General features: G+C 43.5%; 1 protein-coding gene and 1 long non-coding RNA gene across 3 annotated transcripts; both read right to left on the bottom strand.

Moving 5' to 3' along the window:
* Positions 1-860: 860 nt before the first annotated feature.
* On the bottom strand, positions 861-17,732 carry myh7ba (myosin, heavy chain 7B, cardiac muscle, beta a). The gene is made up of 44 exons (XM_088308049.1): positions 17,678-17,732; positions 17,367-17,520; positions 16,314-16,417; positions 16,094-16,237; positions 15,852-16,008; positions 15,447-15,474; positions 15,156-15,252; positions 14,641-14,664; positions 14,465-14,557; positions 14,297-14,360; positions 13,412-13,510; positions 13,228-13,331; positions 13,033-13,171; positions 12,840-12,958; positions 12,235-12,384; positions 11,999-12,169; positions 11,748-11,927; positions 11,541-11,673; positions 11,201-11,271; positions 10,479-10,566; positions 10,269-10,386; positions 10,068-10,191; positions 9,845-9,981; positions 7,767-8,022; positions 7,433-7,675; positions 7,108-7,284; positions 6,895-7,040; positions 6,741-6,831; positions 6,272-6,661; positions 6,075-6,201; positions 5,398-5,516; positions 5,135-5,331; positions 4,873-5,056; positions 4,633-4,798; positions 4,427-4,551; positions 3,723-3,838; positions 3,157-3,349; positions 2,302-2,505; positions 2,039-2,164; positions 1,784-1,954; positions 1,562-1,666; positions 1,389-1,484; positions 1,060-1,194; positions 861-976 (listed from the first exon to the last, which is right to left on the bottom strand). The coding sequence occupies exons 2-44, from the start codon at positions 17,461-17,463 to the stop codon at positions 965-967; spliced, it is 5,820 nt and encodes a 1,939-aa protein (XP_088164175.1). The 5' UTR covers positions 17,464-17,520; positions 17,678-17,732; the 3' UTR covers positions 861-964.
* A 608-nt stretch (positions 17,733-18,340) lies between these two features.
* On the bottom strand, positions 18,341-24,650 carry LOC148326783 (uncharacterized). 2 transcript variants are annotated; one of them, XR_015845864.1, is made up of 4 exons: positions 24,485-24,650; positions 23,645-23,972; positions 19,711-19,896; positions 18,341-18,955 (listed from the first exon to the last, which is right to left on the bottom strand). It is a non-coding gene; the product is annotated as an uncharacterized LOC148326783 (long non-coding RNA). The 2 variants fall into 2 exon arrangements; XR_015845863.1 differs by having other exon boundaries at positions 23,713-23,972.
* Between the last annotated feature and the right edge of the window lie 738 nt (positions 24,651-25,388).

Here is a 25,388-nt window from a genome sequence, read left to right as displayed (position 1 = left end):
GTGAATGTAAAATGGCATTTCTGCAGTTGTTGCCTTAGGATGCAAAACGGCCACAATCTGTTGCTGTTCCCGTTGCAATCACTTGGCATGTCTTGAAAATCAAATGTGATGCTTGTGCCGGTTCGGCAACTCTCTCGAGTTCAAGTTCTGCGCTTTGCGGTGAGCTTGTTTACTTCCTGTTAACCACGACAACAAGTGAAGTTTTCTGGGTATTTGAAATCCTCGATGACTGGTCACAAGATGTCTCTGGTTCCGTCGCTCCTTTGCTTTCAAAGTCAGCCACGAAGTCGCTTTCAGAACACGCGTGTTGGCGGCGGCTCAGTTGAGTTGTAAAATTAGATTCGGGGCTGGCAACTCTTCAGATTGGCTTTCTTTTATTGTCGCTGCTCATGTATGCTGGATAGATATTTAAATGTGTTATGCGATTCATGACTATTACGGTGGAGGCGGAGCTTAAAAAATAAAATTCGGAGTCACGTGAATGTTGCACCTTTTTTGTATTTTACACTTGGGTTGATTTAACGGATGGCAATTTAGATTTGTTTCATCCAGCACAACAATTCAAATTAGTTCTACTCACACTCAGGTATTTTTTTTTTAACTGACAAACAACTGAGGTGTTTGGCTCGAGTCCACATCATGAAACACAATCTCACGCACACTGGTGGTGATTTCTAGCACATGAATGAAGTGGTTGCGGTCTTTAATCGTCAAAATGAACAATCCTGTCTGCTTGATTTCTGTAACGCAACTTTCAATGTTTTGACCTTCATTTTTCTTCCTTATTGTTTGCCCAATAAAATAAGAGAATAAATTCTTCTTGAAGCATTTATTGTGAGGTGCTTATCCATCCACGCTGACATTTTTGAAAGTTTTCACCAAGTCTTTATTTGGTTTCAAGTACACGGTTTATTGGAGCTGTTGCAGCTGCTTGTCCGTGTGACGTCCTCGTGCCGTCTCAGCATCACTCAGGAAGCTGAAACGGAAAACGAGAGACTTCACTGAACACGTGTCCCTAAATACGTCATTCCATGAACTGCATTGAAGTGATTAGCGAACCTTTCCACCTTGGTCGCGTGTGCGGACGCGTAGCTTGTTGACTTGTGTTTCAGCGGTGTCAGCCCTTTCCTCGGCATCGTCTAGCTCGTGCTGCAGCTTCCTGTACTTGGACAAGTTGGTGTTGGCCTGCTCCTCCTGGAAACAGGAAAACACAACATGGAAATTAGAAAACATGTCCAAAATCATCTGTTAGGCGTTACTTTTATTGATTTTGAATTTTTTTTACTTTTTGGATTTGGAGTGGTTTAAAATGTGTTTTTAATTATGCGAATGTAATAAATGCGCTCAATGAATTTAGTGAGCGATCAAAGAGCATGTGATGAACTCACCGCTTCCTCAGCCACTCTCTTGTAACTCTTCACTTTGATCTGCAGTTTGTCAACGAGGTCCTGCAGGCGGACTAGACTTTTCTTGTCTTCCTCACCCTTCCCCCCCCCAAAAAAAACCATAGTGAACGCTCGATACTATGCTTGGAATGCAACCCTCCCCCCGTTTCGTTTACCTGATAGGAGAGCTCTTTGACTCTTCTCTCGTATTTGCGAACGGTCTTCTGCTGATCTTGGATCTTCTTTTGCTCCGAGTCCAGTTCACTTTCAAGTTCTTTCACCTATGAACAAATAGTCGTCCGCTTTGGAGTTCAACCAAAATGTTATGGGAAATATGCCTTGTCCTCAATTTTTGCCGTTCTACTAAACGGAAATTGTCAGCACATTGGAGCGCTCACCCTGGCCTCCAGCTTCTGGAGCTGCTTCTTGCCGCCCTTCAGGGCGATCTGCTCAGCCTCGTCCAGACGCATCTGGAGGTCTTTGATGGTCTGATCCATGTTCTTCTTCATCCTCTCCAGATGGGCGCTGGTGTCTTGCTCCTTCTTCAGCTCCTCTGCCATCATGGCTGCCTGCAAACACGCACACATGCGGGATGACCGTCAAAGGATCCGGACGGCCCGCTTTTCGATCCGCTTGTTCGGCGCACGGCTTACATCGGTGATGGCCTTCTTGGCCTTCTCCTCCGCATTGCGGCACTCCTGAATGGCATCATCCACCTCACCTGACAGCATGGAGAGATCACCCTCCAGCTTCTTCTTTTGGTTAATCAGCCCCGTGTTCTGGAGTCAAAGATTCAAGTTTCAAAAAGGGAAAAATATATACAGTGCTTGAGCAGGGGAGGGGTGGCCATTGGGAATTTCTGGAGATTCCCGAACGGCCGGTGCATTCCAGGCCGCAATTGGCACACAGCTGTTACCTGAGAGTGCAGCAGGTTGACTCTCTCACTGGCTTCAAGCAGCTCATTCTCAGCTAGCTTGCGGGCCCGGTCGTTCTGCTCCAGTAGAACTCTGAGCTCCTCCACCTCGGCGGCCAGCAAGTTGTTGCGCCGCTCGGTCATGGCCACCTGCTCCTTCAGCTCCTCGTTCTTGTGAACGGTGTCGTCCAGCTCTATTTGGACGTCCTGGCAGAAGTCGGCGGAAGTGACAAATGTGTAAGTCATACGAAAGTCTCTTAACGTTCACGTTTTAAGCAAGTTTTGAGCTGCTGTGGCAAGATTAAAGCAAGTCCAGTTGAGGCTAAGGTTATTCGAGTGAACGACAACTGAATGAAAAATTTAAAAAATATTTTCAGAAACAAAATAAAATAAAAATGGATTTAAAAAAAAATATATATATATAAAATTAACTGAAACCACTGTTACATATTTTACATTTATAAAACTAAAGCCGACTATAATATAGTGAAGATATCCTTGGTTTTAATTATTTTGGAATTTCAGCCATTTGAGAATTGAGGTTTTCTTTAGTGCACAATACTTCGTGAACTTTTTTTTTGTATCTTGCACACAAAAATACTATTCATTAAAAGAAAGAAAAACTAAAATACTAAAACTAATAAAAAGATAAATAGAAGCATTTTTTTAAAAATAAAAGCTAATAAAATTAAGACATTTTCTCAAAAAACTAATTCAAAGTTAATGAATTAAAGTCCTAAAATTGATGACTTAAGACTGACTTTAGCGAAGTCACGCAACTCGGGTGCAAGAAAGACACTGACTCCTCTCGGAAGGGCGAACATGAAGCAATGCGCGGCGATGTGCGTCTTTTATCACCTTCAGCTGAATCTGCACGGTTCTCAAGAGTTTTTGAGACTCGGCGGCCTGCCTGTTGGCGTGATTCAGCTGCACCTCCATCTCATTCAGGTCTCCCTCCATCTTTTTCCTCAGACGCACGGCTTCGCTGCGAGCCCGGGCCTCAGCATCCAAGGTGGCCTGCATGGACTCCAGCGCTCTCTGGTGGTTACGGCTGAAAAGAAAATGGCACAGGAGGACGAGCATTTCAGAATGTTTGGCGCCAGGATTACCGAGGTGGAAGAAAACTACGGATGACGTCAACTGAAACGATGACAAAAAAGATTTGTTTTCGGTTTCTTTATAAAAAAAAAAAAAAAAAGAAAATTAAATGAATGCATTGTAACCCACGAGTGAAGAGGATAAATTGCGTTCATGTAAATAGTCATGCAGAGAAGATCTAAAAAGATTCCCGGGAGGCAGAATCGCCAAACCAAACCTTCATCATCGCATAAATGTGAGAACTGAGTAAGAATAAATCCAAACAGCAATGATCATTGGTCTGAGCGCTCACGATGACCACAAGGACAGGCTGGAGCAGAACATACCGGAGGTTGTCAAGTTCTTCATCCTTTTCCGCTAACTTCCGGTCAATGTCAGCTTTGATCTGGTTCAGCTCCAGCTGGATCCTCAAGGTTTTGCTTTCTTCGTGCTCAAGTGCGCCCTGAGACACAAACACACACACACACACAAACGCTTCACTGTAACACACCTCCCGTCATTAGACTTCAGTGACGTCTGTGTACATGAATTTTTCCCAACTTGCATTTTTTTCCTAATCATAAAAAGTGTCGGATTTCAAAGTTTTCTGGAACACAGCTTAAAAAATACTGATTACCAATGGTGGACGGGCAAGGCCTTCAAGGCCTTCTCTGCTGGCCTAACATAAAGAAGAAATCATGATCGTATTCTTTACATTGATGTCATCATATATCCCAGTGTTGAATTTGCAGGTTAGAGTTTTTATCCAATCAGAATTCAGCAAGCTTGTGTTGCCGGGCAGATTTCATAATACCAGGAGCACGCACGAGTCGTCCAAGGCCTTCAGATAAAATCGTGTGGGCGTCTGTTTTGTGTCTCAAGGGGGCTTTTATGGTTGATAGACAGTTGCGATAGCCAATCAGATCACGAGTTGGTTCCAGTGAGCCTTCTCGCCGGCCTTGCGCTGAAGGTGATGAACGCGGCTTGTGATTGGATATAATACAATGTTGAAGTCCTTTTGACACTCCTCACAGTTGACACACAAAATTACCTCAGCTTCTTCCAGCGCAGCTTGAATCTCACTTTTCTCAATATCGAGCCCCTTCTTGATCTTCTCCAGCTCCTGGATGGTCTTGGCTCCCTGGCTGATTTGATCGGACAGGTCAGCGATCTCCTCTGATTGGCAGAGAAGAATCAAACGTGAGTTTCAAGATGTGTACAAAGTCCCCAAGCGTCGCCGTGGCGTGGCCCGCTCACCCTGCAGGTTCTTGTTCTCTCGCTTGATGGTCTCCAGATGATCCAAAGTCTCCTCGTAGGAGTTCTTCAGTTTGAAGAGCTCCGTGCTCAGGCTGCGCGACTCTTTCTGAGCAGCTTCCAGCTCAGTCTGGCACTCCTCATACTTCTGTTTCCAATCAGCTAGCACCTTGACAAGAAACGAGGTGGAAATTTTTCAGACGAAGCGGCGCTGGATTAAATTTCTGCCCGTTCAGTCGGTACTTTGTCAAAATTGCGTTGCTTCTTGTCCAGCGCGGCAGCTGCAGCGTTGGAACGCTCCAAGTCGATCATCAGGTCTTCAATCTCCGTCTGGAGTCGATGCTTGGTCTTCTCCAGAGAGGAGCACTTGGCATTCGAGGCCTCCATCGACTCTTCAGCCTCCTGCAGACGCGTCACCAGCTTCTTCCTGATTGCAAACAAGTCCGTCGAGCGCCGGTTCATTTGTCAAATTTATGTGTCGTCATCTTCGCGGTTGATCACTCACTTGGCTTCCTCCAGTTCTTCCGTCCTCTGGATGGCGTCCGTTTCATACTTGGTCCGCCACTGCGCCACCTCAGTATTGGCCTTGGACAACGCTCGCTGCATCTCAGCTTTGGCCTCCTGGTCCTCGTCGTACTGCTCCCGGAGGAGGTCGCAGTCGTGGCGAGATGACTGGAGGGCGTGCGCCAAGGCGTTCTTGGCCTGGCGAGAGAAGTCATGATGTTTCGGTGGAGCTCTGACGCATCGCGGCGGCGATCGGGAACTGACCTTGGTCTCCTCCTCCAGCTGCTTCTTGAGGTCCTCCACATTTTGACCGAAGGACATCTTGGCACGTTGGAGCTGGGAGACGGTGGAATCGCGTTCTTCCAGCTTCCTGCCCAGCTCGGCTGCGTACGTCCAGGTACAGGTGTTACAAATTTTTCGTCTGACACCAAATCATTTTCTGTCTCAGACTAAAAACTCGGATTTTTTTTTTAAAACCCAGCCCGAATAATTTTCTGTGTCGATGTGAGATGACAGTTTTCCAAACGGCTATTCCAAATCTTCAACATCTTCTGCTGTACACAAACACATTAAACCAGGTGTGGTCAAACTACGGCCCGGGGGTCACACGCGGCCCGTTAAATGTTTTACGCCGGCCCGCCGAACTTGAAAAAAATTAAATGAATAAACCTGGTTCATGTTTTATTTTCTAAATACTCCGTTTTTTTTAAATATATATTGTTGTCATGCGTTTGTTGACTTTCTTTTCAAATTGGCTCACCAATCAAAAAGTTTGACCACCCCTTCATTAAACGGTCACACATTTTTGCTTCATTGTGACATTTCCCCCCGAACTTTCTTTGAGTAACGATTGCACTTCAGTTTTTCAAATGAACGACTGAATCAAATGTTCATTTCCATGACATTGTGATTTACTGGGAAGCGGCAGTAACGTTCCTTACCGCTCTCAGCCTGAGCACGGGCCTTGTGGGAGGTGCTGTCGTTGAGCTGCCGCTGAAGCTCCTCCACTTTGGCTTTCGCCTCGCTCAGTTGATCTTCATAAAGACGACACGTCTTCTCTGCAGCCGCCTGCGGGCCCGAGAAGGTCGTCGGCGTTGCCATGGAAACGGGACCCTCCGCGCGCCGTCTTTCCACCTACCTTGCCTTTGGAGAGTTGCTCCACAGTGGAAGCCAGGTCGTCGGCCTCCATCTTGGCCTCGCTCCTTTCTTTCTCCAGCTTCTGCTTGACTCGCTGCAGGCTGTCGATCTGCTCGCTGAGCTCGGCCACCGTGTCGGCTTGCTTCTTCCTTAAGGTGGCCGACGTGGCCTCGTGGTGCAGCATGGCCTCCTCCAGGTCCCGCCGCAGCTTGAGGAAGTCGGCTTCTCTCTTTTTGTTGATCTCGATCTGGACCGACGTGGCCCCGCCGGCCTCCTCCAGGCGCTCGCTCAGCTCCTCCAGCTCGCGGGCCACGTCGCCTCGCTGCTTCTCCACTTTGGCCCGGCAGGCTCTGTCGGCCTCCAGCTCCTCCTCCAGCTCTTCGGTGCGAGCCTGGAAGCGAATGGCGTTTGCGGTTGGCGCTGTTTACGTCCCCCCAAAAAAAAAAAAAAAGAGATGTGCCGATGCTCACCAGTAACTCCTTGATTTTCTTCTGGAGCTGGATGACCAACACCTGCTCGTCTTCAATTTTTGAGCTCATCTCATTCATTTCAAAGTCTTTCCTGGTGGACGATGACATCATAGTAAGACACGTGAACCGCTGTGAATATTTCAGTCCGACTTACTTTTTGAGCCGCTCTTCCATCTGCTGCTTGTCGTTCTCAAGATCCATCACGGATTCCAAAGAAAGTTTCAGATCTCCTTCCAGTTTTCGTTTGCTCCGTTCCAGATCCAGACGCAGCTTCTTCTCTTGTTCCAGGGAGCCCTCCAGCTAGTTCACACACGGATGACCAAATATAAGACCGTCCTTTTTTAATTTTTTTCTACTTTGGACTTACATCATCGACTTGTTGCTCCAGCTTGGTTTTAGCTTTGGTCAAAGTGTTGACCTTGTCTTCTTCCGCCTGAAGGTCGTCCAGAGTCTGCTGATGGGCCTCTTGGAGAGCCTTTTTCTCCTTGGTCAGCTTGAGGATGGTTTCATCCAAAACTGCCATTTCCTCAACCAGGTTCTTCACCTGCAACAGGAAGCAGAACTTGCTTGTTTTTTTTATTTGAATCTCTGTGTGGACTTTTTTTTTTTTTTTGCCTCGTGACGCTTACGACGACCAGCGACACGGACGAAACAAATGGCCGGATATTTCCTGTGGCTTGTGTTCACTTCACCTTGTTCTCAAGGGCGTGTTTCTCCTTCTCCACTTTGGCCAAGGTCAGCTCCAGGTCGTCTATGTCCTTCTTCAGCTCGGTACACTCGTCCTCCAGCTTTCGCTTCTTGGCCAGCAGATTAGAGTTCGTCTCCTCCTCATCCTCCAGCCTCTCCAGGAGTTCTTTGACTCGGGCTTCCAGCTGGATCTTTGTTTTGATGAGCAGGTCGCAGCGGTCCTCGGCATCTGCAAGATTGTCTTGCTCCTGTTGGCGAAGGAGAAAAGGAGAGACGTGCTCCTTTGACATTGGCGGTCTAAAAGCGGAATGTGTCAATCGCTTGGGAATAAACACGTACCGCCTGCAGCTGTAGCGAGAGGTCATTCTTCTCTTGGATCAGGCTGACCTGCCGCTCCTCCAGCTCTTTGCGCTTGACGTCGGATTTGTCCAAGGCCTCCTTGAGCTGCACCATCTCCACCTTGAGATTGGCCAGCTCCTTCTCGGTGGCCGCGCTCTTCAGCAGGGGCTTAATCTTGAAGAAGAGTTTCATCCATGGCCAGTTCTTCACGATGTTGAAAGCCCGAATGTTCCACTGGATGATCATCAGGGCCTCCCTACCGCCAGAAAAATGCACAAAATGCAAATGGAGGTGAATTCAGAAGCATACGTTGTATGAGGTATACATTTAAAAACAAAAAAACAAACGAGTGGACTCGTCCTGATTGATAATAATGAGTTCATTATAGTTTACAAGATGTAAAGACAGTCTTACTTATTATTTATTTAATTAATTTCATATTTATTTTTATTTAATTGTTTAATCTTTAATTAATTTAATTGAGATATTTCATTCAATTATTCGTTATAGGCACTGAAGAGGCGAGCTCTCCAATGACAATAAAGTGCATTCTAATTCTGATTTATAAAAATGATTAGAGGATATGGAATTAAACTGCTTGTAATAATTTGCATATTTTATTGTGCACTATGGCAACAATTTATGAAAATAATTTTAAAAACTTTTGAATAATTGGTATTTCTATCTCTATGCTCCTTTTGCAATAATTAAAATATTTCCAACGATTGGGTTGAGCTGTTTTTACTTTGTCTTTAGCGGCTTAAAAAAAAAAAAAAAAAGAAAATTTCTGTTGTATGAATTGCCAATTTTTTTCTTTTCTAATCTACTTGTTATAACATTTGCCTCTCTTTTATACATGTTTCAAATAAACACACACACACCCCAAAAAGATATGTGAAATAGTTCAGTTCATAGAGAAATAGTACAAATAGACGGAATCAGAGCTCATTTTTAAAAAATTATTTTAGTTATGTTTAGTTAGAAATCAATCAAATTAAAACTAAATCAACTAAATACACTTCAATAATTCATTTTCACTTTCATTTTCTGACTAACGCAATGAATTTAATCAATGACCAAAATGTATGCAGCTCTACACATCAATCGCTGTTCGACACTCGAATCACGTTGCGCAATTAAAACGGATCCAAAAGTTTGCGAGTTAAACGAAGCTCGTTGCATTGAAACGTGACCGGCGATGTCACGCGTTCGGCTTCCACCGACTCGTCAAAGGAAGCCGGTCCCAACGTGTCATTCGAGAGTTGCGCATTTCTTTATTTAGTGACTTGCCCTTGATGCTTCGTCGCTCGAATCACACGCGGAGGGATGCGATGGCGTGAAACGATACGGCCGACGCCGCTTTTGATGTTTCATGACTGACCCAACTGGGTTAGCGGATTGATTTAGTCTCTGCAGGATGGCTTCTCACAGGCCTAAATATGGAGCCACAACCTGCCGCTCAAGGTCTCGCCGTCAGAGTGTAGAGGGTGAATTTTAGTGGGTGTGCGCACACGCCCCCCCCGGGTGACTGAATGAGGGCGGGGGGGTTGGGGGGGCTGATTGCATTTCTGTCATGACTCCGCGCTGGGTGCCCCCCTCAAAGGTGAGCGTCTGTGTTTTTTTAGCAACCGAAACCTTCCGTCCGGCGGCAGGCTTTAATCCTCCGTCACCCGCCACGCATCCCATCAATGCGCTCGCAGGCGCCGTGGACAAAAGGGGCCAGGGGCCATCGGGCATCCAAGAAGGGAGCCGCCGGTCGTATATTTTTAGGGAGGGCCCCGAGCAGCTGCCACTTGACACATGTCGCCATGTGGCTCTGAGGGCACCGTCAGCATTGTTCGCTTCGCCGAGAGCGAGTGGAGAGAACGGCGGCGCGACTGAGGGAGCGCGTGGAGGTCGTAATTAACAAAAGAGACACACACACATGCGGCTGGTCACCGTAAAAGGGCACGCACACGCCTCACACGCGGGCAACTGCGAGGGAGTGAACAGTGAAGCCATCACGAGATCAAGATGGAGTTGCTCTCGAAGCTGTCAGACAATCTGTGCAAATGCTCCGTCATTCATTTCCACGATACCTCCTTTGATTCATAAGCCTTCGGTGCATCCTCATGAGAGTTCCTCGAGCGACCGCCTGAAGCATCGTGAGAATTTTGGCCAATCGCTCATCCCTCATTTCCTCCAGCTGACCCAGCAGGCCCGCCTTGAAGAAAATCTGCCGACCAGAACGCCGTCAGAACCAAACAAACTTGACAACGAGGCGGCGCCATCCAAGAAGGAGGCGAGGAGGTCGCGATGTACCTTCGTGTGTCCGAATCGATATTGGCTAGGGTCGATTTCCAAAGAGGCCAGCAGCTTCTCGGCACCTTTCCTGCTATCCACAAACTTATCGTCTGGGATGGCTTGCGGGTTCAGGATTCGGTAGCTGGATGAACGCAAAAAAAAAAAAACCATGATGAGATCCACAAAACCAAAGCTGTCGTTGCGTTTGCTCTAACGTACCGTTGCTTGAACTCCGCATAGAGCGTACGGTTGGGAAAGCCCTTCCTGCAGATTCGGATGCCCTCCAGAACGCCGTTGCAGCGAAGCTGGTGCAGCACCAGAAACGGGTCCATGATGCCTGCACAGTATCCAAAAAAAGAAAACAAAAAAAAAAATGTCCAAAGCGCCACATTGGGTGCGTGTGCGCGATGTCGTCGAGTCGCACGTTACCGGGAGTCTTGGTCTCATTCGGGATGATGCAGCGCACAAAGTGAGGCTGCGTGCTGCGCAGGTTGGTCATCAGTTTGTTCAGATTTTCCTGGAGAGAAGAGAAAAGCCGCATTGAAAATTGCATTGGACGAGTATGGGAAATGATCAGACTCAAAATGAAAAAATAAAAGCCAGTGCTTTTTTTATGGGCACAGACTATTTAGTTTTGTTGAACACGTTGAGGCAGTCACTAAAATTAAACAGAAAATTCAATTCACAGCCAAAGTCAAATGAACGAACTTTTTGGCTTCCATAATCGTCAATGGCAGTGAATGAGTTGAGTGTGTAAAATATGTAGGTCTCGGTACAATAATCCAAATGTATAACAATAACTGTTTTTTATGCGGTTACATTAAAAAAAAAAAAAAAAAAGATTCACTACACAAAGTAAAATATTTTAAAAAAAATTTAAACTTACTCTTACACCATGTTAAGAAACTTGGAAGTTGACTACATTAAAAACATTAACAAAAAATCTTTTGTGTCATTTTTTTTTTCATCTCCATGCACTTACAAGGGACTTCCCTCATCAGCGACGAAATGAGGGAGGAGCCAGCACAGACTTAAAGTGATGTTCATGTGATCATTGCCCTAAACATCACTGCAAGTCTTAACGGGCTCCGTCCCAGAGCTCCCCTGCGGCCGACGCCTTCCCCGAATCGCGCGTTTGAAACGCGACTCACCTTGTGCAGCTGAGACACCGTCTGGAACGACGCCGCCTTCTTCCTCTTCTCTTTGGTCCCGGTCCTCACATCTGCAGTCAAGTGAAAATTAATCCACTGATCACTTCAAGCACCTGCGGGTAGTGATGGGCAAAATGAAGCTTCAAATCTGCTTCATGAACCAGTTGTAGTATTTTTGCACCCCTGTAGATGGCACTCTCGGTTCAACGTTGGGCCAAAACCAACAGTGCCATCTAGAGGACTCCAAAATACTGCAGCTGGTTGATGAAGCAAATTTGAAGCTTCATTTTCCTCATCACTACCTGGGGGCAATTTATGGAACGTGCACTGGAGTGTGTACCTGAGTCCGACTTGATGTAGTTCTCGTACAGAGAAGCGAGCAGCTTGTTGGAGGACTTTTGGAAAACACTCACCACCGTCTCGTTCAGTGGGTCTTTGTTTTTGTCCAGCCAGCCAATTATGTTGTAGGGCACCTGCGAAAGGAATCGCATTTGCATCAGCGACGTAACGAGAAGTAGAAAATGATGAGTGAGAAGGCAGCATTTACCACTCCAGCGTAATGCATGAGCTCAAAGTGGGCTTCAAACTTGCGCTTCTTGTCCGGACGTGGCTTTTGGAAATTTGGAGACTTGCCATGGTGATTGTCAAACATCTTGGCTTTAAAGCTGCTGTCGGTGGCTTTTGGGAACATGCACTCCTCTTCGAGGATGGACATGATGCCAAGAGGCTGCGGGACACCAACGGGTCACTCGGAATCAAATCCAAATAATAATGCCAATCTTTTTTTTTTTTTTTTACCTTCTCGATGAGATCGATGCACGCTTGAAGGTCCAGGCCGAAGTCGATGAAGGTCCATTCGATGCCCTCCCGTTTGTACTCCTCCTGCTCCAGGATGAACATGTGGTGGTTGAAAAACTGTTGCAGTTTCTCATTGGTGAAGTTGATGCACAGCTGCTCGAAGCTGTTGAGCTGCAATGAGACGTCATCGGGTTAGAAACGCCAACATGCGCATCGTGCACAACGAGGCAACTTACCTCAAAGATCTCAAAGCCAGCGATGTCCAGCACTCCTATGAAGAACTGGCGAGGCAGTGAGGTGTAGAGAGTCCGGTTGATCCGGCTCACCAGCCATTTGAACATGCGGTCGTACGTCGCTTTGGCCAGAGCGCCAACAGCATAGTTCACCTACAACACACGCACACATTTGGCAAACATCTACACCTTTTATTATTTATTTATTTATTTATATTTATTTTTTTAAATTTATTTTCCCAAAAAAGAGTTGCTGCGGCTTTTTTACAGGTTCACCTTATAGTCCGGAAGATATGGCACAATACAAATTAAAAAAAACATTTTTGCTAACGATATAAAATAAAAACAAATGTGCTTTAAAATACTTGTGAATTAACTGAAACCACATTTTAGATTTTGTTTTAAAGAAAAAAACTAAAAACTAAAACTAATAAAAAGCTAAACAAAACGGACTTTTTTTTTTTTTTCAAATCAATAAAAACTATTAAAATAACCCAAAAACCTAACTGAATTCTTATATGCAAGAGTCAAAAGAAAATAACCCAAACTAAATCCAAAAAGTATTCTTAACCCTGTTTTGAGTCCGTTTAGTGACGCTGTGTCCTTACCTGTTCAACATTCTGTCCCTTGACCACATACTCATTCCCCACTTTCACTCGTGGGTGGAGAAGACCTTTGATGAGGTCAGCTGAACTGACCCCCATCAGATACGAGGCCTTGTCCGCACCTTGAAGAAAAAACAAAACAAATCACAAACTTGTTTTTGTGTTTTTCTTTGGGCTCATTCTCGCGCATTCTTACTTTCAGTGCCATCCGCCTCTGCCTGCTCCTCGCGCTGCTTTTGCTTGAACTTCATATTGCCGAAGTGCATGATGGCGCCCACTATTTTATAGCAGCCGTACTTCTCTTCCGACAGGAAGCCGAGGATGTCCATGGCGCGCTGTGGAGGTGATCGGGTTATTTGATGTCGCCCAACAACAAGATAAAATGTCTTACATCGGTGGCCATCAGCTCCTGTCCGTCATCCAAGTTCTCCACAGTGGTCACCCCCTGAGAGCAGAAGTGATAGTCGTACGGGTTGGACGACACCAGCAGCATGTCTGCAACAAAAGAGTTTACCGTCACTCGTCATGTCATGGCAACGAAACCAGACGTCTAAAGTCAACCATGAAGTTCTCACCTAATAGTTCGGGTTTCTTCTGAGACATAATCTGGTAGTAAATGTGGTAGCTCCTTTCGCCCGGCTGCTGGAAAATCACTCTGGATTTTTCCAGAAGATCTGAGGAGCAAATAGAAAGAGGCGATGAGGTCATAAAACAAATCCGTGCTATTGAGTTACTGCGTAAATGTTTGGGGGGCAGACGGTTGACAGTCCACGACATACTGTCAACTAAAACGAGGATCGTGAATTTGATATTTTTTACTCTTGGACTCAGAAGCAACTCAGTTTTTGCAAGGATTTACTCTTACGGGCCCACCAATCGAAAAGACACAAAATAGATCGCCATCAAACACGTTGCCGAAACCAAAAGGAGGTAGCGTGACTTTCTATTAGTTTATGACAGTATGATAACTTTGAGCAAAAACATTTTTGAGGTATTACAGTATTAAAATCACAGCTGTGAATTTTTTTTATTTTTTTTTTAAATATTTCAGTAAATAAAAATTTTCCCCTGCACTGAAAACATTATTTTAAACCAAAATATATCATACGTGAGTCTAAATAAATAAATTATTTTATTTGAATTCTTCCTAGTAAATCACAGTCTCCCATCGCTGGTGAATTGTTTTTCGAACAGGCCTGTGGGCGACTCATATTCTCCTTGGGGCTAACTAGTACCTGCTGCTGCAACAGTTTATTTATTTATTCTTTTTTTATTTATTTATTTTTTTAGTATAATGTATACAACAGAGCCCAAAAGTCAATATCTCTTACGTCCTCTTCCAACCTTGACTTTTTAAAACAACATTAAACCGTCAAACGATTAATGCCTGGTGCTCTGCAAACAAACGGAGTGAAAATAAAAAACGGCACAATCTGCTGACGGCGAGGAGGCCAACTCACATATATCAATGTCCGCAGAAGCCAGTTTGCCAGTGGGACCAAAGTGGATCCTGATGAACTTTCCCTGTTTTCATGTAAAAGCAAAAGCACAAAAGTATCAAAAAAAAAAAACTTGATTCCAAAAACAGATCCGCAGGCCCAGGATCGGCTTATTTGTAAAATACTCACAAAACGGGATGAGTTGTCATTCCTCAACGTTTTGGCATTCCCAAACGCCTCCATGGCAGGGTTGGCCTCGATGATCTGATCCTCCAGAGTGCCCTGAGAGACAAAAGTCCAGTTGTGGTGAACGAAACATGGTGATGCAGCGTGCACTTTTTTGTTTTTATGCGGCTGTCACTCACCCCCGTCTTGGTGGCGGGGCCTTGCTGCAAGTAGAAAAAGTCGAGAGAAAAAAAAGTGTGTGAGAGGGACATTGTGTCAAGTGCGACTGCATGAGACTGTCACAGCGGGGAACACCAACAGAAGCTGGTTGTTAAAAGCAAAGACCTCCTCGTTTTTATAGGATGAAGAGTGGGAGGGAAATGAGGATCAAACAACATAGAAAAGTCAAAAATCCAAGAAAATATCTGAATCCAAACAAAAATGAGAGGGAAAGAAAAAAAAAAAGGGCAAAATTCAATAAGAGAGCATCGCAAAGGGGCTGCAAAGCACATGAGGGGGATGACGAGATTAATCGCTTTGGACATTCTGGGGAATGGAAATGTATGGGAATACAAAACGGGATTCCTGGCATGGAAAAAAAAAATCAAAAACAAAAAGGAAAAGGAAAATAAAACGCAGCCCAAAAATAAAAACAAAAAGGATTGAAAAAGGGAGGAGAAGAAAAAAAAAAGTACAGTTGCCATGTTTGCCTTACTGCTTTCTTAGCAGAGGTTTCCCCAAGAGCGGCCACAATAGCAAAATACTGAATGACACGTTTCGTGTTGACAGTTTTGCCAGCACCGGATTCTCCGCTACGAGTGTGAAAAATAACAGGTGAATAAAAGTACAAGAGCATGGAAAAAAAAAAAAAAGGAAAAAATCCTTTGAAGAAAAATATCTTTGTGTACATTTAGCGCTTTGAAAAAAAATGCTTGCCAATTTTCTTACAAAGTCACGTGACTTAGTTTGGACAATGAACAATCGAATGAACGACTGAGGAACTTACGTGATAAGCATGGACTGGTTCTCCCGATCTGAAAGAGATAGAAAACTTGCCACGTTAACATTCGGGTATCATCGATAGCACAGGTGTCAAACTCTGGCCCGCGGGCCAAATTTGGCCCGCAGTGTAATTATATTTGGCCCCCAAATGACTAATATACCATTTTACATTTTATATGATAAAAGTAACATTCACAATGATCATAGGAATTTTAAAAACTAAACATTTTATTGCATTAATAAAACCACTTATAATAACAATTTTCAATAAAAAAAAAAATCTGCATTTATATTGTTTTTAAAAATTAAATGCTGGCCCGCGGCTTTGTTCAAGTTTTACTTTTGGGCCAACGCAGTATTTGAGTTTGACATCCCTGATCAATATGCTGTGCGTGAGAGAGACTCTTACTTTGCAGCATAGCATTGTAGGCGCTGTCAGCGATGGAGTAGATGTGCGGGGGCGCCTCCGATCGCCGTTTGCCTTTGTAGGCGGCGACCACAGGTGCCGTGTACACTGGCAGCCATTTGTATGGATTCACCGTGACACAAAAGAGGCCCGAGTAGGTCTAAGTGGGACACCGTGACGTCATATATGATGGACTCAACCCAATCTCGTTGGCAAAAAAAAAAAAAAAGGTCAGCCGAACTCACGTAGATCATCCAGGCCGAGTAGCGTCGGCGCATGTTGTAGAGGACCGAGGCTTCGTTGAGATGAGTCAACATGGCCATGTCTTCGATCATGTCGTACTTGGGGGGGTTCATCTGCTGGATGTCGCTGTCCTTCACGGTCAGGGTCTGCGCACACACCAAGAGGGTGTTTGGGAGATGGATGCAACAAAGATTTTGGCCATTTTGGATGTTTGCACCTTACCTTTCCACTTTTGGTCTGAACAGTGACTTTGTCCCCACTGAGCTCCTTGATCTCGATCTCAATGTACGCCTCTTTGTCATCGGGGATCCATGCTCGCTTCTTACCTGAACAAAAAGGAGACAATGTTGATTAGTTTAATTTAAAAAACAAAACAAAAACAAAAGTGGAACAATTGTTCTAAAAATACAAACCAACAATGTACCATATTAAATATTTCATTTGCTTGTCGGTTATCATCTTTAATGATAAATAAAGTTGTATTGTATTGTATTGGAATTCCTCATATTTCTTCAGTGCTATTTGTTTGTATGGAAATTCTGTTACATCTATCAAAAAGTAATGCGGCTACGCTGTAAAAAAATAAAAATAAAAAAATAAATAAGAAACTTGGGTGAATTGAATATTTCAAGGCAACCAGCTTCGATAACATTTTTTATTTTGCTGTTGTAAAAATTTACTTTCCTGCATTTCACAGTAAAGAAAAAAATCATTTGCAGAACAGTTGTCCCTTTTATTGTAAGTAAAATAAATAAATTAATTAATAAATAAAACTTGCTTGCTTGCTCTTATGTTTGAAAGATTTGAACTGTTTTAGGCCCAAAAACATAAGTTTTTTTTTTCTTTTTTACAATGTACTAAAATATAGTTGGAGGCTAGTTAAAATAAGACAATTAAAGGGAAGAATAATATTAATATCATAGCCTATGTCCATCTTTATGATTCGATATTTGCTACTTCTTAATCTTAGGTGTGGTTTTCTTGAATTTAGACTTTTGTCAGATATACATATTTGCTTCTACGATGTCACAAACACGTCACGTGTTTCTTGTCTCGTATATAAACAAAGTTGCATTTCTAATATTTTATTTCCTTTTGGCCCACTAATGTATTTAAAAAAATAAACAACAACAACATTGAATTGAATTTTGCTTAACAATTGCTCATTATCTTTCCACATGGACTGAATCAGTTGTATTTTTTGTCCCCAAGAACCCAAACAAGTATCACGGAAGCATTTGTCTTCACTTTTCTGTATCGTGCGAGGAGGCCTACCGTCAAAAGCGACAGTTTGCGCCGTCAGTTGCTCCAAATCCGATTTTCGTAAAAAGCTCGCCGCTTCCCCGAACTCTTTCATGTCAAAACGAGACATGATTGCACCTCGATCCCCGACGGACAGGCCAAGTCAACCAGATGACGTCTGCGCTTCCTTAACCGCAAAATACAACAAAAGAAATGATCTTACAATATTATCAGCTCATCTTCTTTTTAGGGGAGAAAACAAAACAAAAAAAAAAAAAGCAAAAGTTGGCGCACAAACCAAAGCGTAAAAGTGGACGCGTCCAAAAAAAAAAACTGCGACCCACCTAGGAAATGCAAAGAGCTGCCCGGTGACTTGCCGAGACGCACACGAGGAAATAACGGCAGGGTGAGAAGTGGCCTGCTTTATAGTGTGTTGTCAAGGTCACGGTCAGTGGACATTTGTCCCTCATTAGTTTATGCCACCTCCTCCAGCGCTCATTGGTGCCGAGCGCCAGTCTCAATTGTCACAAAAGGAAAGCAACGTTTTTGTCATTGCGCTAAACCCAAGCGGGCTATTTTTGGAGCGGACTTATTTCGTGCACTCCAGAACGCCAGAATGCCTCATTTCTTACATTTGGCACAAGTTGCCGTTTTGCTCCTGTGCCACTCTTTAAAAAAAAAAAAAAAGAAAAGAAAAAAATGAAGGCATGCAGCCAAACATTATTGACATCGATATAAAGAATGTAAGAACGGCAATTTGTATTTTCATCAATTTGAGGCAATCAACATTCAAAAAACGCCTTTGGGTCGTTGGTGTTGTGAGAAGTGGACTGGGATGTTTGCTATTGTATCTGAGGATGCAACCCAAGAGGATTATTTCGGGAGCTGCGGGGCATTAAACAAGTTACTATAAATACAAAAAGTTTTTTTATTAATAGACAGAATGATGCTGTGGCGCCTCCGCAACAAAGTGTGCCGCTGCAAAGTTCAAAGTGACCAAAAGGGAATCCATCAATTGACAGGATTGAGATGATTCTTTAGAATTCAAACCACCACATTGAGCGTCGCTTTCCATCTTCTGTTTTATGGGGTCATTTTTGTCCCAAGCGCACTCTGGCTCGGCCTAATCTGACCTTGAAAGCAAGGGGAAAGGTTGGAGCGTGGTATGGGGGGAAGGGGCGGGACACTGGAGCACGGGTTCTCAGAATAGACAAAGCCAGAGTCCAGAATTCCTCATCGACGGGTTACTGTGGCCTACGTTGGGCACTTGCAAAAAAAAAACAAAAAAAAAAACACGTTAAGATCAAGTCAGAAAATTCTTTTTAAAAAGTCACTCTCTTGGCATTCTCATATATTGTCATGGATCGGCGGCCATCTTTGTGGAGGGCGTTATCTGCTGCGGTGGCAGACTATGAGGTGTCGCCGTGATGGCTCCAACGTTGTCGGGCATCAGTGAGATAGAGCTGGCCAGAGCTATTCTGGGAGAAGGGGGCTCTTCAGAGCGGCCGAGGCTGCTTTATGTACTATGTCACCCGCTGCACCGTTTGAAAAGCTGGCATGCTGATAACACACAAGGAGGAGATGAATCCCAAAGTCCCTCGAGCTGCTGGCTTGAAATAAGTCTGTAAACACACACACACGCACACACACACATAGACACGTATATTAGTGCTGCCAACGATACATTTTCTTCAAACTAATTAATCGCAAAAAATTCTGGAATTAATTGCGATTAATCGCAATTTTTCTATTACTCCATTACTATATTTTGTGAAGCTTTTAAAAGGTATTTTCTTGAATAATATATTGTCATTCATGTAAAAATCACCAAATATTAAGCATATTTTAGAGCAAAAACGGTTCTAATAGCTTTCTTTAATCCTTGAATACGATTGAAATGGATTCATCTTTCCAGGAACTTTTCTTTGAAAAAGTTCTCAAAAGTTCTACAGTACATTTAGTTGTAAGCGCCACACTCCAGCATTTTTGGTTTGCAAGGCCCAGTGGTCACTTAAGCAGGGTGTTTTGTTCTGAGATGACGTGCTGAATAAAAATGAAAAATTAATCATTATTAATTAAGAATTAACTTAATGATTTAATTTTGACAGCCATAACATATATATATATATATATATATGTGTGTGTGTGTGTGTGCGTGTGTGTATAAAAATACACGAACACATAGTGGAGTGTTTTCAGCGTCAGTGAAGCACATCTCTCTGCACCGCTCGACTGCAACCTTCGGCAACAGCTGACTTTGTCCGGGTCACAGCTCTCCTTACATCCCCAGTGTTCTTCAAAACCATTTCGACTAATGTGGCCCGGCTCGTCAATGTTCCTGTTTTCATGATTGGACATTTGCGCAGGTTTCAATTACCTTCTCGTATAAAAGAACTCAACCGGAGTCCAGCCGAAGGCCTCTGGTCCAAAATGCCAGGTCCGAGCTGCGCCACGGGCCCGGCTGTCATGTTGGTGATGTGTGAGCGAGGAGCCAACATTTTGGGCATCAAGACTTGCTCTGCGGGTCGCTGACAGTTGTTTTAGATCATCATGCGCCGAATGCCTGCGGGATTAGGCGGCGAGATGGAGAGAGATTGGGAATTATGAGCGCAGTCGTTTTCATCAGCGCTTAATCGGACTTGACGCAGCCCAACCCGATCTCCGCGTTGGACCTCTGCACAGGTGCCGTCGTTAATCAACGGGTGAAATACCAAAATGTAAAATTGAAAGCAACTGCTGTTGCCTTTTCAAAATATCTTGTATACATTTGACGGCTATCAAATTTTGGTGCGGCCTGAAGACCGCTAGGCCACGAGTCGGCTTGTTTGCAACTGCAACGCAAATATTTGTGGAATAAATACTATGATATGATAATCTTAGATTATTCTGAGGAGTTGGACAATTATAAATTAAAAAGTCAAAGATGAATCGATTACCCCCAAATAATAATCTGTTCATTTGATAATCACATTTTTATCAATTAATTTCTTAACACCATTGGACTTAGTCCTCCTTTTTAAAAAAAGTTGTGTCTGATATTTTACCTGCGACTGAATCATAAATAATTGTCACTTTGAAATAATGTCCTCTTTTTCAATAAAGGCAACACAATTAAAATATATTTGTTGATCTGAGTCATCAACAAACAAAGGACAGAAGAACCGATTATTAAGATAAATATTAATCAGCGTCCTATAATTCATTTTTTCGAATTGCCTGGTGAAAATAATTAAAAAGAAGACATGATCGGAAATTTTATCATTTTTTTGAGGGCACAATAATTTTATTAAAATACAATTCATACTTTTTTTGTTTTTATTTTAGTAACTCATACAAAGCAATCTACAAATTTATTGTAGTTTTGTCATTACAAATGACGGACATTTTTTTTTTAATCTGTTTTGAATTGTCAGGTGATCATTTTGACTAAACAACCAAATAGGTCGCCATTTAACCTGCTATTTATTTTATTACATATTATTTATCATAATTTCTTGTACACATTTGCTCTGTCCAATGAAACGCATGTACGATTTTTTTTTTTTAATTCTCCTTACCCCCTCTTAAAGAAAAAAATTAGCACAAAGAAAAGAAACATCACAAAATTTGGAAAACTTTCATGCGACCGATGACTTCATCATCGTCGATCATATTTCACCCTGTTCTTGCTTTAAATAAAGCTTTGCTCGTGATGACAAAGTTCCCAACAATAAAAAAGTCGGCGAGGCAGCGTTTGGATCAAAGCATTCGTCGGCGGCGGATATTTCTGTAAACGCCGTGCGCCCGACCACAATGCATTGCAGCGCCGCTGTGGGCTCAACGGGTCATCACATTGGAGACGGGCTGGCGCGTGGCACAAACACAACCTAAAGCCCCAATTATTCTTCCACGCCGACTGTGGCCCCCCCTGACATCAACTCACATAGCCCCCCCCCTCCCCCCTCCCCCCTCCACATGAGGAGCTAATCAGACTTGTAGCCATTAGCCCGTGGCTCCAGACAATAGCCACGCCCCTCATTGTCGTGGCGAGCGCCACCCTCAGCTCTCAGCTGTCTTTCTATTTCAAGACGAAGCAAGCATACCTCGACCCAGCTGGGTCATCAGAGACAATGGACATGCGGCCTTATCCAAACATAGGCCCGCAGACAATCTGACGCACCCCAGGATCCCGGTGAGAGCCCCGCAGCCTCATTGGCCCAATAAAACTAAGTGAAAGGGTTAACAAGACGACACGCGCGCTATGCGTTATGATTGATGGGTCGACGCTCGCGAGAGCCGCTCGACGCGATTGCCTCAAGTTGAAAATGAAATATTGTTGACGTCAACATGTCAATGCAAATACATCACCGAGACGTTTGCAGCCACATGCATGACTCGCTAAAATCTGCTTGCGGCTTGAATTTGTGCACCTAAAAACAGAGGAAGGCAGATCATTTGAACACTTGACACAGCTCTTGATTTTTTTTTACGGCTGCACATTTTTTGATGGACGATCACATAAAAGAGATTTGAAATGAAAACATAAACGATCCATTGGGCTGAATCTGGCCCCTGGGCCTTAAGTTTGACACCTGTGCCCCCCCAAAAAATGATGGTATCTTGTGAGCGATCGAAACAAAATGACCGTATTTTCCGGACTATAAACATGCGGCTAATACAATGGAACAGCTTTTCTGTGAATTTTTCTTTCACCAGTAGGGGCGCTCTAGAGTTCAGTAAATACGCTCAATAAATTTTACTTATAGCCTGGAGCGGCTTGTATTTCTTTTTTTTCCCTAAACCGAGTTGCTGCGGCTTATATGCCGATGCGCCTTATAATCCGGAAAATGCGCTAAACTCTCACGTGTGCTCCAGCAAAAATGTGCACTCCTGACACTAACTCCCTGTATGTCATTTCCACCAGCACATATTTTCTTCTGACTTTCTGAATGAATCTTTGCCATCAAATAATCTATGCCCCTTTACAAGAAAAAAACATGGCGTTCTGATTGACAATGCGTTTGTGGAATATGAGGAGCAGCAAAATTCACCCATTTTTTGCCAGCTCACTTGGCGGCCATTTTGTCATTTCTGGTGACTGAAAATTACCTCACGGTTGCTCAGGGATCAGGTAACGACCAATCACGATTTGTATGTTTTCCGAAGCGGAGCGATAATTGGCCTGAGCCACTGTGATATCATTTGGCGAAATGCTCGACCCTCAGAGATGGACAAAAAAAAAAAAAAAACGGGTGGATTTTACTGCGGCATGTTTCGACTAGTGGACCCGCATAGGACGAATAAATTCTTGTAAAGAAAATTTTGGGGTTGACTGCCCCTTTAAGATATTTGCAATGCTACATGTTGCTTGGTTTCCTCAGGCGTCAAGGTCTCATACATGTCCTCCAAACACACATATCGCCACCTGCTATGCTTGGCAACTGCTCCGACACAAAGAGGAAGAAATGACATGCAGCAAATGTGTTGGGTCGCTCGAATAGTGTGAACAAATGCGGCAAATGTGGCATTAAAATAAAAATTGTTACCTCAATAACATTTAATGGAGAACAACACTGATTTGCTGGACGTTTTTGTTTAACCGATCAATCCAGAACAATATATAAACCGAGGTGAGAATGCTTCATTGTTGCTATTTTTTTTGGTCATTGGGATTAGATTCATTTATTTGAACCAGAATAAAGTGATTCAGATTCAAAATGCAAGAATTGGTTACCAATTTTTTTACTGCCTACTGATCAGGTTTAAGGCAACAGAGGAATCCATTTAATCAGATATTTATTATTTATTATATTGAGGATGTAAGAGGGACAAAATATTGGCAACCTCACACTTTAAACTACAGCAACATAATTAATATATTTTTATAATTTGCAGCGTTGTCATTTGACCGTGCAGCGCAATTGAAAAAGGTTTAGAGGCTATTCACTGCACAAAATAATAATTTTTTCCATTTTCGACCTCTTGTTCTTTTCTGGGTCACGAGTATATGGCGCACTGGTCGCTAGTCAACCACAGGGTATATCCATACAAACATTCATTCACACTCACGTTCACACCTACGGGCCATTTATAGTCTTCAATTAACTTAACAAGTGTGTTCTTGGAATGTGGGAGGAAGCCGCAAGCATGTGGATCTTTTTTTTTTTTTAAACTCCACCCAGCAAAGTCTGATTAAGATTCAAACCAACAACTTCTGATTGTGAGGCGGGCGTGCTGTGAACATGTCTAGCACTGTCATTTTTTTTCTTCATGGCAAATAAAAAACATTATGGCAGTAAAACTGCACTTGAGTTCGGATTCCTTATTCCCACCTGGCTCTGTCCTGCGGCCCCCGAGACAGCCTGACAACATTTAACAGCAAGCTGAAGCTATGTCTGACCCCGGGATGCTGAGCAGGACGTGGGGCCAAAAGCCTGGCAGGTGAAGCCGGTCCTGGGGGATGCTTTCTTCTCTGAGACGTCCCAGAAGGATCAGCTTGGAATTCAGCAGTGCTGCTTCATGGCAACGGGCCAGATACTCGAACAGCTGCTTTACGAGCGCCTCAACTCTTGCTCCTCACACCTCCCGCCACACCACAGTGTGTCAGCGGCCTGTTGTCATTTGCTGGTTGGCAGGCTGAGATAGTGTGAACAGAAGCAGCTGGATCGCAGATACGTTTTATTGCATGTGGGAAGAGTCAAAACAGAGATTAAACGAATTGGAATATGTCACAGTGACTGTTATGCATCTAAACAATGAACTCATTTCCTCATGAAAGTTAATAAAACAAACTGTACTTGAGAGGGTAAAGTTAACAAATGCTGCCCCCTACTGGCTAAAAGTGTTAAGTACACGTTGATTTCTTACGGTCATGTGGCGACCTCTGACAGAACGTTGAAAGTCTCAACCAGACTGATTTTGTTACTTTGTTCTTTTGTTTCATAAGTAGTGTCGCTGCTTGCTAACAGAAGAGTTAGCGCCAGCTAATTTTACTTTTGCATTAGCTTTACTCGAAGACATGAGATGGGGACAAGGATCGTTTTACCCTTGTGTCTAAAATGTGCACAAGTATGACGAAGTGAAATTCAAAGAAAAATAGTGTATGCTATTGCTCTCCGTTTTTAGGCTATGCTAGCACTTGTGACTGACGTGCCCACCGCTCGTCCACCTACCATCCTGTCTTTGTTATGATCCATCTCAAATGTTTGAGTCAGTCTTACGCTACAAATGCATCCAACCAGGTCCTCACAGGCCTTGCATTCCCACTTGGAAATACTCATGCAGGTACAGAGAAGCTCACCAAATAGCCCAAACATTCTTTATTTGTTTTTTGGGTCACTGTCGCTCTTTAACCAGCAGAGGGCGACATACTCACTTCTTTTTGCAGTCTGCTTTGTGTTCGCAAAACTCCAAAGGAGAACTATCAGGGCACTGTGGTAATACATGACTGGATTAACAGGGGGCGCGTTTGTCTTTCCTTCCACTGACTCATAAATCAGGAAAAAAATGTCCCACACTCATATTTTGTGGTCAGTGTGCATTCTGAAGGTGGAGTCATGGGTGGAGTTGAGCAGCAATGAAATTCTTAAAGGGCCTGCTGCAAATCTGAAAGCAAACCAACTAAGAAGTTGGAACTGTAATATGTCAAGATAAACATACGCTCTGAAAAATACACTGATTAAAAACATCAATATATTAAAACTGTAGTTTAGCAGTGAAACTACAACTAACTTGGTTTATCACTAGGATGCTAGTTGATATAGTTGTTTGGTCTCAAGTGTCATTTCAGCGAGTCAATAATCCTGGACTCTGATTTGATTGAGAGAAACACCAACAACACAGTAAGTGCCTCTGAATGGGAGGAGGTTTAGTCACAGTTACTCAGAATTTAGTTTGACCAGCGGGAGGCCCAGGAAGCGTTGTGAGAGTTACGTAGTTAGACAACTTCAACTTTGGATGTACAATTTTGCACTTACATACAGCATGCACTTTGTCATTTCTTGCTTTGCTGCCCATTGAGGCGTACCCGATCAATAGAAGTATTTTAACTTCATTAATAACTGCAATTGCTGTATT

The sequence above is a fragment of the Idiotropiscis lumnitzeri genome, chromosome 11 (genome assembly GCF_059441095.1).
Source record: "Idiotropiscis lumnitzeri isolate Australia: NSW breed Sydney's pygmy pipehorse chromosome 11, RoL_Ilum_1.0, whole genome shotgun sequence".
Taxonomy (NCBI): Eukaryota; Metazoa; Chordata; class Actinopteri; order Syngnathiformes; family Syngnathidae; genus Idiotropiscis; species Idiotropiscis lumnitzeri.
The sequence above is the reverse complement of the archived record's forward strand: the minus strand, read 5'-3'. Positions and strand labels throughout refer to the sequence as shown.